We start from the raw sequence: 13563 nt of genomic DNA, 5'->3' as shown, positions 1-13563 counted from the left end.
TTGGTTCTTTACCTCTTCTTCCTGGACTATTTCTTATCCAGCTACCTTTGCCTACCCTTTGGTGAAACCCACTTCTGACCATGTTCCTTGTGTGGTTGTGTTTAACACAAAGATTCCAAAGACAAATGTGTTCAGAATAGAGAATCACTGGTTACAGCATAGTGAATTCAAACAAATTGTTCAGGCTGCTTGGAGTATTCCAGTGGTTCATGATGATAGTGCTAAAAATATCAATGCAAAATTTAAAAACCTTAGAAGAAGTCTCAAGCTATGGGCAAAGAATCTCCCATGCTTAAAAAATCTTATCAGCATGGTGAATGAAGTGATTACTCTCATTGATATTATAGAAGAGATCAGAACCCTCTCTGTTACTGAATGGAATTTGAGAGATACACTAAAGACACATCTCATCACTTTATTGCAGAATCAAAAATCTTACTGGCAGCAGAGGGGCAAGATTAAATGGGTCAATCTTGGAGATGCAAACACAAAATTCTTCCATTCAAAAGCCACTATTAACTACAGGCATAATTATATTTCAGTATTACAGAATTCAGACCAAGTGGAAATTGCTGATCATGAAGGAAAGGCAGCCATTCTGTGGCAGGCTTTTAAAAATAGAATGGGTCAGTCAGATAATCCTGCCATGCAGTTTAATCTCCAAGATTTTATTGAGTCAACTGTCTCTGAAGATATGAACAATATGCTGCAAGCACCTTTCTCTGACAAGGAAATAGAAGATGTTATCAAACATTTACCAAATGACAAGTCTCCTGGGCCTGATGGTTTTAACAATGAATTTATTAAGAATTGCTGGTCCATTATTGCTCCAGATGTAAAGAAATTGCTTTGTGATTTTCACAATGGGAATATTTCCCTTGAGAGTATAAATTCCTCTTTCATCACCCTGATACCAAAGACAGACAATCCAAGCACTCCAGGAGATTTCAGACCCATATCTTTGCTAAACTCAGTGCTAAAGATCATTACAAAACTGCTTGCAAATAGACTTCAAGACATCATTCTCTCTCTAGTACACAAAAATCAATATGGGTTCCTAAAGAAAAGATCCATTCAAGACTGTCTTGGTTGGGCTTTTGAATATCTTCATCAATGTCATCAGTCAAAGGAAGAGATTCTTATTTTGAAGTTGGACTTTGAGAAAGCATTTGATATGATTGAACATTCAACAATTATCCAAATTCTTAAGGCTAAAGGCTTTGGTGATAAGTGGATAAAGTGGATTTCAATGATCCTATCTACTGGTACTTCTGCTGTCATGTTAAATGGAGTGCCTGGTAAGAAGTTCTATTGCAAAAGGGGAGTTAGACAGGGGGATCCTTTGTCTCCTTTACTTTTTGTCTTGGCTGCTGATTTTCTTCAATCTATTTTGAATCAAGCCATGATGCAAAACCTTATCATAAAGCCAATACCCTGCACACCTTGTCCAGACTTCCCTGTGATCCAATATGCTGATGACACTCTTCTTGTTATGAAAGCAAATGCTCAACAGCTTCTCTGCCTTAAAGCTATCCTACATTCCTATGCTATATCCACTGGGCTTAAAGTAAATTACCAGAAGTCAAGCATGATGCCCATTAATTTATCAGCAGAAAGATTGGCACACTTTGCTGCTACTTTGAATTGTAAAGTTGGAACCCTCCCCTTCACTTATTTGGGACTACCACTTAGCATCACAAAACCATCTCTGGAATGCTTCTTACCAATGATACAAAGAGTTCAAACAAGGCTAGGTGGTATAGCAGACTTCCTGAATTATGGTGGCAAATTGCAACTTGTAAAATCAGTGTTAGCTTCACTCCCCATATTCTTTATGTGTTGCTTGGATGTACCTGTTACAATCAAGGATCAGGTCATCAAGTATATGAGGCACTGCCTTTGGAGGAAAAAAACTACAGATGTGCAAGCAAAAGGGAATGCTTTAGTCTCATGGAAAAAGATCTGCAGACCTAAAGATCAAGGAGGCCTGGGAGTGCTCAACTTAGAAGTACAAAATAAATCTTTACTTCTGAAGAATCTGGATAAATTCTACAACAATGTAGACATTCCATGGGTGAATCTCATAAGGGATACTTACTATAGTGAAGAAAGGCCACCAGGTATTAAACTAGAAGGTTCCTTCTGGTGGAAATCTCACCTGAAGCTCATTGATTCCTATAAGGCTATGGCTAGATGCAAACTGGGAAATGGAAAGACTGCCTTGTTTTGGACTGATTTGTGGGGAGATAGTTGTCTTCATCACAAGTTCCCTCATCTCTTAACTTTTGCTAAGAAAACAGATTTATCTGTCAGCAAAGTGATGCACATGGAATATCTTCAAGACATGTTTCATCTTCCTCTCTCCCAACAAGCTTTTGCTGAGTTTGAACAACTTGAGATCTTATGTGATTCTATCCAGTTTGAGGATAATGAACATGTCTCTGATTCGTGGACTTACATTTGGGGTTCTGATAAATTTTCAACAATAAAGGCATACAAATTCTTGATTGGAGTTCAGAGTGCGCCCAAATTCTTCACTTGGATATGGGAATCTTCCTGTCAACCTAAGCACCAATTCTTTTTTTGGCTGCTTCTGCATGATCGTCTGAATACTAGGAATCTCTTGAGGAGGAAAAATTGTGTTCTACAGTCCTATACATGTGTCACACTTCAGTGTCAGCAAGAGGAAACACTGGCACATCTCTTTTGGATCTGCCCTTTTGCTCAAGAATGTTGGCTTATATTATGTCCACAAATTTCTATCCAACAATCAGTGTTTGAAGCTTTTTATGATATGAAGGAAAAGCTGCAAATACCTTTTGCTGTTGAGGTTATCATTTTGGCATCCTGGTCCATATGGATTGTCAGAAACAGAAAGCTATTTGAAGGACAAGTTCCTTCGATTGTTGCATGGAAAACAGTATTCAAACAAGAGCTACATTTGCTCTCCTTCAGAATGAAAAAGAAATGGGCTGATCAATTCAAAATATGGGTTCAACTTTTCAGATGATTAGTATGGCTTAGATACCTTAGATTAGATTTTTTTCTTCTTTCTTTTTCTTCTTTCTTCTTCTTTTTTTCGTTTCTTTTGCTTCTTTGTACACCTTGTACATTTGTAACATCCTTTATATATATAAATAAAAATTGCAGTGGGGATTTTCCCCACTGTTTCACCATCAAAAAAAAAACTTGCTAAGAGTCCTAATGCTAGTGCTATAAATTTGGCTTTCACGAAACATATTACAAATGCTCTCATAAAAGCTAGAGAAGAGAAATTAGAACGCGAAACTTCTATTCCTAGGAAGCTAGCGGATGGTTGGGAGCCCATCATTAAGATGAAGGTCAATGACTTTGGTTGTAATGCTTTATGTGATCTTGGTGCAAGTATTTCTGTTATGCCTAAGAAAATTTATGATATGCTTGACTTGCCACCATTGAAAAATTGTTATTTGGATGTTAATCTTGCTGATAACTCTACAAAGAAACCTTTGGGGAGAGTTGATAATGTTCGCATTACCGTTAACAATAACCTTGTCCCCGTTGATTTTGTTGTCTTGGATATTGAATGCAATGCATCTTGTCCCATTATATTGGGAAGACCTTTTCTTCGAACTGTTGGTGCTAGCATTGATATGAAGGAAGGTAATATTAAATATCAATTTCCTCTCAAGAAAGGTATGGAACACTTCCCTAGAAAGAGAATGAAGTTACCTTTTGATTCTATTATTAGAACAAATTATGATGTTGATGCTTCATCTCTTGATAATACTTGATACACACTTTCTGCGCCTAGCTGAAAGGCGTTAAAGAAAAGCGCTTATGGGAGACAACCCATGTTTTTACTACAGTATTTTTGTTTTATATTTGAGTCTTGGAAGTTGTTTACTACTGTAGCAACCTCTCCTTATCTTAGTTTTATTGCATTTTTGTGCCAAGTAAAGTCTCTAATAGAAGTATGATACTAGATTTGGATTACTGCGCAGAAACAGTTTTCTTTGCTGTCACGAATCTGGGTAAAATTTTCTGTAGGTAACTCAGAAAATTATGCCAATTTACGTGAGTGATTCTCAGATATGTACGCAACTTTCATTAGTTTTAAGTTTTCTCATCTGAGCAAGTCTGGTGCCTGTTAAAAATTCGTCTTTACGAACTGTTCTGTTTTGACAGATTCTGCCTTTTATTTTGCATTGCCTGTTTTGCTATGTTAGATGGATTTCTTTGTTCCATTGACTTTCAGTAGCTTTGTGCAATGTCCAGAAGTATAAAGAATGATTTTGTCACCTCTGAATATGTGAATTTTGATTATTCACTAATCCTCTAATGAGTTTGTTTCGAGTTTGGTGTGGAGGAAGTTTTCAAGGATCAAGAGAGGAGGATGATATACACTATGATCAAGGAGAGTGAAAGCTCTAAGCTTGGGGATGCCCCGGTGGTTCACCCCTGCATATATCAAGAAGACTCAAGCATCTAAACTTGGGGATGCCCAAGGCATCCCCTTCTTCATCGACAACATTATCAGGTTCCTCCCCTGAAACTATATTTTTATTCCGTCACATCTTATGTACTTTGCTTGGAGCGTCCGCTTGTTTTTTGTTTTTGTTTTAATAAAATGGATCCTAGCATTCATTGTGTGGGAGAAAGACACGCTCCGCTGTTGCATATGGACAAATATGTCCTTAGGCTTTATTCATAGTATTCATGGCGAAAGTTTCTTCTTCGTTAAATTGTTATATGGTTGGAATTGGAAAATGATATATGTGGTAATTGGTATAATATCCTGAATAATGTGATACTTGGCAATTGTTTTGCTCATGTTTAAGCTCTTGCATCATATACTTTGCACTTATTAATGAAGAAATACATAGAGCATGCTAAAATCTGATTTGCATGTTTGGTCTCTCTAAGGTCTAGATAATTTCTAGTATTGAGTTTGAACAACAAGGAAGACGGTGTAGAGTCTTATAATGTTTACAATATGTCTTTTATGTGAGTTTTGCTGTACCGGTTCATCCTTGTGTTTGTTTCAAATAACCTTGCTAGCCTAAACCTTGTATCGAGAGGGAATACTTCTCATGCATCCAAAATCCTTGAGCCAACCACTATGCCATTTGTGTCCACCATACCTACCTACCACATGGTATTTCTCCGCCATTCCAAAGTACATTGCTTGAGTGCTACCTTTAAAATTTCCATTCTTTACCTTTACAATATATAGCTCATGGGACAAATAGCTTAAAAACTATTGTGGTATTGAATATGTACTTATGCACTTTATCTCTTATTAAGTTGCTTGTTGAGCGATAACCATGTTCCTGGGGACGCCATCAACTATTTCCTTGTTGAATATCATGTGAGTTGCTATGCATGTTCGTCTTGTCTGAAGTAAGAGTGATTTATCATGATCAAATGGTTTGAGTGTGCATATTGTTAGAGAAGAACATTGGGCTGCTAACTAAAGCCATGATCCATGGTGGAAGTTTCAGTTTGGACAACAAACCTCAATCTCATATGAGAACATTAACTGTTGCTACATGCTTATGCATTAAAGAGGAGTCCATTATCTGTTGTCTATGTTGTCCCGGTATGGATGTATAAGTTGAGAATAACCAAAAGCGAGAAATCCAATGCAAGCTTTCTCCTTAGACCTTTATACAGGCGGCATAGAGGTACCCCTTTGTGACACTTGGTTGAAACATGTGCTATGCTATGATAATCCATGTAAATCCAAGCTAATTAGGACAAGGTGCGGGCACTATTGGTATACTATGCATGAGGCTTGCAACTTGTAGGATATAATTTACATAACTCATATGCTTTATTACTACCGTTGACAAAATTGTTTCTTGTTTTCAAAACCAAAGCTCTAGCACAAATATAGCAATCAATGCTTCCCTCTGCGAAGGGCCATTCTTCTACTTTTATTGTTGAGTCAGTTCACCTATTTCTCTCCACCTCAAGAAGCAAACACTTGTGTGAACTGTGCATCGATTCCTACATACTTGCATATTGCACTTGTTATATTACTTTATGTTGACAACTATCCATGAGATATACATGTTACAAGTTGAAAGCAACCGCTGAAACTTCATCTTCCTTTGTGTTGCTTCAATACCTTTACTTTGAATTATTGCTTTATGAGTTAACTCTTATGCAAGACTTATTGATGCTTGTCTTTAAGTACTATTCATGAAAAGTCTTTGCTTTATGATTCAAGTGTTTACTCATGTCATTACCATTGTTTTGATCGCTGCATTCATTACATGTGCTTACAATAGTATTGATCAAGATTATGTTGGTAGCATTGTCACTTAATAAATTATCTTTGTTATCGTTTACCTACTCGGGACGAGTAGGAACTAAGCTTGGGGATGCTTGATACGTCTCAAACGTATCTATAATTTCTTATGTTCCATGCTACTTTTATGATGATACTCACATGTTTTATACACTTTATATGTCATTATTATGCATTTTTCGGCACTAACCTATTAACGAGATGCCGAAGAGCCAGTTGCTGTTTTCTGCTGTTTTTGGTTTCAGAAATCCTAGTAAGGAAATATTCTCGGAATTGGACGAAATCAAAGCCCAGGGTCCTATTTTTGCACGAAGCTTCCAGAAGACCGAGGGGGAAAGGAAGTGGGGCCACGAGGCGCCGCCACAACAGGGCGGCGCGGCCAAGCCCTAGGCCGCGCGGCCCTGGCGTGTGGGGCCCTCGTGTGGCCCCCCGCGTTGCCCTTCCGCCTACTTAAAGCCTCCGTCGTGAAACCCCTAGTACCGAGATCGACGAAACCCGCAAAAACCTTCCAGAGCCGCCGCCATCGCGAAGCCAAGATCTGGGGGACAGGAGTCTCTGTTCCGGCACGCCGCCGGGACGGGGAAGTGCCCCCGGAAGGCTTCTCCATCGACATCACCGCCATCTCCATCAACGCTGCTGTCTCCCATGAGGAGGGAGTAGTTCTCCATCGAGGCTAAGGGCTGTACCGGTAGCTATGTGGTTCATCTCTCTCTCTATGTACTTCAATACAATGATCTCATGAGCTGCCTTACATGATTGAGATCCATATGATGATGATTGTAATCTAGATGTCGTTATGCTAGTCAAGTGAATTTTACTTATGTGATCTCCGGAGACTCCTCGTCCCACGTGTGTAAAGGTGACAGTGTGTGCACCGTGTGGGTCTCTTAGGCTATATTTCACAGAATACTTATTCACTGTTATGGGTAGCATAGTGAAGTGCTTATTTATATCCCTTTATGATTGCAATATGTTTTGTATCACTATTCATCTATGTGCTACTCTAGTGATGTTATTAAAGTACTCTATTCCTCCTTAATGATGTAATGGTGACAGTGTGTGCATCATGTAGTACTTGGCGTAGTTTATGATTATGATCTCTTGTAGATTATGAAGTTAACTATTACTATGATGGTATTAATGTGATCTATTCCTCCTCTCATAGTATGAAGGTGACAGTCTGCATGCTATGTTAGTACTTGGTATAATTACAATGATCTATCATGCACTCTAAGGTTAATTAAATATGAATATCGAATGTTGTGGAGCTTGTTAACTCCGGCATTGAGGTGCTCTTGTAGCCCTACACAAATAGCGGTGTTCATCATCCAACAAGAGAGTGTAGAGTGGTTTTATTATGTGATCGATATTGAGAGTGTCCACTAGTGAAAGTAGTATCCCTAGGCCTTGTTCCCAAATACTGCAATCTCCGCTTGTTTACTGTTTTACTGCATGTTTACTTACTGCACGCCAGCAAGCACTTTTCTGGCGCCGTTACTACTGCTCATATACATTCATACCACCTGTATTTCACTATCTCTTCGCCGAACTAGTGCACCTATACATCTGACAAGTGTATTGGGTGTGTTGGGGACACAAGAGACTTCTTGTATTATGGGTGCAGGGTTGCTTGAGAGGGATATCTTTGACCTCTTCCTCCCTGAGTTCGATAAACCTTGGGTGATCCACTTAAGGGAAACTTACTGCTGTTCTACAAACCTCTGCTCTTGGAGGCCCAACACTGTCTACAGGAAAAGGAGGGGGCGTAGACATCAATGCCTCTCTCTTGACAAAGAAGATGGCTGGGAGTTTGCCTACCTAGCGTACGTGACTTGTGCTCACTGAAGTGTGGGACCTCACGCATGGGAACCACACGTAAGTGACAGACTTGTTGCTCTAATAACTCGGGTGATTATTATATTGTATTAGTACATAGTTTCATATGGATCCTTCTTAGTCACTCCAAAATGAAGCTTTTGGGAGGTTTTTGAAATTTCCATGTTTGAAACCAAAAACGACTTCTCTTCATGCATGCTTGACTTCATAAGACAGAGTTTAGCTAGGGGTATGGGGTAGATACATGATTTTCCTGGTTTGAATATGTCTAGACCTTGTTTATCAACTTAATTGAATGCTTACTATAGGACATAAGAAGACTATGTGCCTTGTTTTTTCATTTTTTTAATTTTTTTCTAAAATTTGTATACCTATTTGAATCTTGGTCAAATCCTAGGTTTCACCAAGATTTGAATAAGTTTAAAACATGAATATGAAAATGTAAGCATGTATGCTTCTTAGTCACTTCAAAATGAAGCTCTTGGGAGGGTTTTTGAAATTTCCATGTTCGAAACCAAAAACCACATATCTTCATGCTTGACTTCGTGAAACAGAGTTTAGGGTTAGGGGGTAGATACATGATTTTTCTTGTTTAAATATGTCTAGACCTTGTTTATCAACTTAATTGAATGCTTACTATATGACATAAGAAGACCTTGGTTTTTCATTTATTTTTTTTGAATTTTTATGCCCATTTGAATCTTGGTCAAATCCTAGGTTCGACCAAGATTTAAACAAGTTTAAGATATGAAAATGAAAAGGGAAGCCTGCATCCTTCTTAGTCACTCTAAAATGAATTTTTTAAGAGGTTTTTGAAATTTCCATGTTTAATTTGAAACCCAAAACCACTTCTCTTCATGATTGACTTCATAAGACGGAGTTTAGGGTTTGGGGTAGATACGTACATACATGATTTTTTCTGGTTTGAATATGTCTAGACCTTGTTTATCAACTTTAATGCTTTACTATATGATCGACATAAGAATGCTATGTGCTTTGGTTTTTCATTCTTTTGATTTTTTTATGAATTTTTATGCCCATTTGAATCTTGGTCAAATCCTAGGTTTGACAATGATTTAAAGAAGTTTAAAACATGAATATGAAAATGAAGCATCTATCCTTCTTAAGTCACTCCAAAATGTATCTCTTGGGAGGGTTTTTGAAATTTCCATGTTTGAAACCAAAAACCACTTCTCTTCATGCATGCTTGACTTCATAAGACAGAGTTTAGGGTTAGGGTAGATATATACATGATTTTATAGTTTGAATATGTCTAGACCTTGTTTATCAACTTGAATGCTTACTATATATATGACATAAGAATGCTATGTCCTTTGTTTTTTCATTCTTTTGATTTTTTCTGAAATTTTATGCCCATTTGAATCTTTTGGTCAAATCCTAGGTTTGACCAAGATTTAAACAAGTTTAAAACATGAAAATGAAATGGAAGCTTGTATCCTTCTTAGTCACTCTAAAATGAAGTTTGTGGGAGGTTTTTGAAATTACCATGTTTGAAACCCAAAACCACTTCTCTTCATGCTTGACTTCATAAGACATAGTTCAGGGTTATGGGTAGATATATATACATGATTTTCATATGGTTTGAATATGTCTAGACCTTGTTTATCAACTTGAATGCTTACGATATGACATAAGACGACTATGTACTTTGGTTTTCATTTTTCTGATTTTTTTAAATTTTGTGTCCATTTGAATCTTGGTCAAATCCTAGGTTTGACCAAGATTTAAACAAGTTTAAAAGATGAAAATGAAAAGGTAATCATGGATCCTTCTTAGTCACTCTAAAATGAAGCTTTTGGGATGTTCTTGAAATTTCCATGTTTGAAACCCAAAACGACTTCTCTACATGCATGCTTGACTTCATAAGACCGAGTTTAGCTAGGGTTAGGGGTAGATACATGATTTTCCTGGTTTGAATATGTCTAGACCTTGTTTATCAACTTAGTTGAATGCTTACTATATGACATAAGAAGACTATGTACCTTGGTTTTTCATTTTTTGATTTCTTTTAAAATTCTTATGCCCATTTGAATCTTGGTCAAATCCTAGGTTTGACCATGGCTTTAACAAATTTAAATCATGAATATAAAAATTAAGCATCTATCCTTCGTAGTCACTCCAAAATGTAAATCTTGGGAGGGTTCTTGAAATTTCCATGTTTGAAACCAAAAACCACTTCTCTTCATGCATGCTTGACTTCATAAGACAGAGTTTAGGGTTAGGGGTAGATATATACATGATTTTCTAGTTTGAATATGTCTAGACCTTGTTTATCAACTTGAATGCTTACTATATATATGACATAAGAATGCTATGTCCTTTGTTTTTTCATTCTTTTGATTTTTTTCTGAAATTTTATGCCCATTTGAATCTTTTGGTCAAATCCTAGGTTTGACCAAGATTTAAACAAGTTTAAAACATGAAAATGAAAAGGGAAGCCTGCATCCTTCTTAGTCACTCTAAAATCAACTTAATTGAGAATCCTTACTATATGACATAAGAAGACTATATGTGCCTTGGTTTTTCATTTTTTGATATTTTTCAAATTCTTATGCCCATTTGAATCTTGTTCAAAACCTAGGTTTGACCATGGTTTTAACAAATTTAAATCATGAATATAAAAATTAAGCATCTATCCTTCTTAGTCACTCCAAAATGTAAATCTTGGGAGGGTTCTTGAAATTTGCATGTTTGAAACCAAAAACCACTTCTCTTCATGCATGCTTGACTTCATAAGACAGAGTTTAGGGTTAGGGGTAGATATATACATGATTTTCTGGTTTGAATATGTCTAGACCTTGTTTATCAACTTGAATGCTTACTATATATATGCCATAAGAATGCTATGTCCTTTGTTTTTTCATTCTTTTGATTTTTTGTGAAATTTTATGCCCATTTGAATCTTTTGGTCAAATCCTAGGTTTGACCAAGATTTAAACAAGTTTAAAACATGAAAATAAAAAGGGAAGCCTTCATCCTTCTTAGTCACTCTAAAATCAACTTAATTGAGAATGCTTACTATATGACATAAGAAGACTATGTGCCTTGGTTTTTCATTTTTTGTTTTTTTTAATTCTTATGCCCATTTGAATCTTGGTCAAATCCTAGGTTTGACCTTGGTTAAACAAATCTAAATCATGAATATAAAATTAAGCATATATCCTTCTTAGTCACTCCAAAATGTAAATCTTGGGAGGCTTCTTGAAATTTCCATGTTTGAAACCAAAAACCACTTCTCATCATGCATGCTTGACTTCATAAGACAGAGTTTAGGGTTAGGGGTAGATATATACATGATTTTTCTGGTTTGAATATGTTTATTCCTTGTTTATCAACTTGAATGCTTACTATATGACATAAGAAAACTATGTGCTTTCGTTTTTCATTTTTCTGATTTTATTTTTTATTTTGATGCCCATTTGAATCTTGGTCAAACCTAGCTAAGATTTGACCAAAAGATTCAAACGGGCATAAAATTAAAAAAACGGAAAAATGAAAAACAAAAGCATATAGTCTTCTTATGTCATATAGTACGTAAGCATTCAAGTTGATAAACAAGGTCTAGACATACTCAAACCAGAAAAATCATGTATATATATACCCCTAACCCTAAGCTCTGTCTTATGAAGTCAATCATGAAGAGAAGTGGTTTTGGGTTTCAAACATGGAAATTTCAAGAACCTCCCAAAAGCTTCATTTTAGAGTGTGACTAAGAAGGATCCAGGATTACCTTTTCATTTTCATGTTTAAAACTTGTTTAAATCCCGGTCAAACATAGGATTTCACAAAGATTCAAATATATGGGGGTATAAAATTCAAAAAATACTCCCCTTTTGAATCAAAAGCACATAGCATAGCATTCTTATTATTACTATGCAGCACATAGCATTCTTATTATTACTATGCAGCACATATGTGTTTGCCCGTCGAGTGAAATGGGGTTGTTCGAACCCCGTAGTTGGATTTTTTTGAACCTTGATCTGTAGTACTGGGCAAAACCCTAGTTTAACCTATTTAATTATAGATTCGTAGGTCGATTTTTCTACCTTTTTATTATTACTATGCAGCACATATGTGTTTGCCCGTCGAGTGAAACTCGGAGGAAGAGGGATCACTCAGAAGGAGAGAAGAAGGGAGAGCATTATGGTGTCTCCCCTTTTTCGGGTGATGATGTTGACTGTTGTGCAGGGTTTGTCAGTGAGCAGGAGGTGCGAGCGAGCGAGCGAGTCGAGCGAGGCCGAGAATGAGAGAGATTTGTTCTTTTTGTGAGAGGGACAACCGAAGGATCCTGAAGGACCCAGAGACTTCCAATACGCATCCTGATGCGTCTTCTCTTGACAAAGAAAATGGCTGGGAGTTTGCGTACCTATTGCACGTGACTTGTGGTCACTGAAGTGCGGGACCTCACGCATGGGCACCACACGTAAGTGACAGACCTGTTGGTGTAAAAACTCGGTTGATTATTATAGTGCATTAGAACAAAGTTTCCTATGGATTCAAGGGTAGGAAATCCAAGTTAACTCATTTACATGACATTATTTTTTCCATGAAGCAAAGTTAACACATCTATCAATTGGTACATTTTGGAGTGACTAAGAAGGATCCATGCTTACTTATTCGTTTTCACGTGTTAAACTTGTCTAAATCTTGGTCAAACCTAGGATTTGACAGAGATTCGAATGGGCGGAAAGTTAAAAAAAATCAGAAAAATGAAAAACCAAAGCACATAGTTTTCTTATGTCATATAGTAAGCATTAAAGTTGATAAACAAGGTCTAGACATATTCAAACCATACAAATCATGTATCTACCCCTAACCCTAAACTATGTCTTATGAAGTCAAGCATGAAGAGAAGTGGTTTTGGGTTTCAAAGATGGAAATTTCAAGAACCTCCCAAAAGCTTCATTTTAGAGTTTGACCAAGATTTAAAAAAGTTTAAGACATGAAAATGAAAAGGGAAGCCTGCATCCTTCTTAGTCACTCTAAAATGAATTTTTTGGGAGGTTTTTGAAATTTCCATGTTTGAAACCCAAAACCACTTCTCTTCATGATTGACTTCATAAGACAGAGTTTAGGGTTAGGGGTAGATATATACATGATTTTTTCTGGTTTGAATATGTCTAGACCTTGTTTATCAACTTTAATGCTTACTATATGACATAAGAATGCTATGTGCTTTTGTTTTTCATTCTTTTGATTTTTTTATGAATTTTTATGCCCATTTGAATCTTAGTCAAATCCTAGGTTTGACAATGATTAAAACAAGTTTAAAACATGAATATGAAAAATTAAGCATCTATCCTTCTTAAGTCACTCCAAAATGTAACTCTTGGGAGGGTTTTTGAAATTTCCATGTTTGAAACCAAAAACCACTTCTCTTCATGCATGCTTGACTTCATAAGACAGAGTTT

At 36.6% G+C, this 13563-nt stretch overlaps 1 protein-coding gene across 1 annotated transcript in view; it reads left to right on the top strand.

The window, feature by feature from the left end:
* The first annotated feature begins 310 nt into the window (after window positions 1–310).
* The window catches only part of LOC139837851 (uncharacterized), a 111471-nt gene continuing 98218 nt past the window's right edge, over window positions 311–13563 (top strand). Inside the window, exons 1-3 of the mRNA XM_071827151.1 lie at window positions 311–835; window positions 1211–1298; window positions 1452–2519. Coding sequence (XP_071683252.1) covers window positions 311–835; window positions 1211–1298; window positions 1452–2519 — 1681 coding nt within the window. The remainder of the gene's footprint in view (window positions 836–1210; window positions 1299–1451; window positions 2520–13563) is intronic.

This window comes from Lolium perenne, chromosome 3 (genome assembly GCF_019359855.2).
Source record: "Lolium perenne isolate Kyuss_39 chromosome 3, Kyuss_2.0, whole genome shotgun sequence".
Lineage (NCBI taxonomy): Eukaryota > Viridiplantae > Streptophyta > Magnoliopsida > Poales > Poaceae > Lolium > Lolium perenne.
Note: the sequence above shows the minus strand (reverse complement) of the source record. Positions and strands in the feature narration are given on the sequence as shown.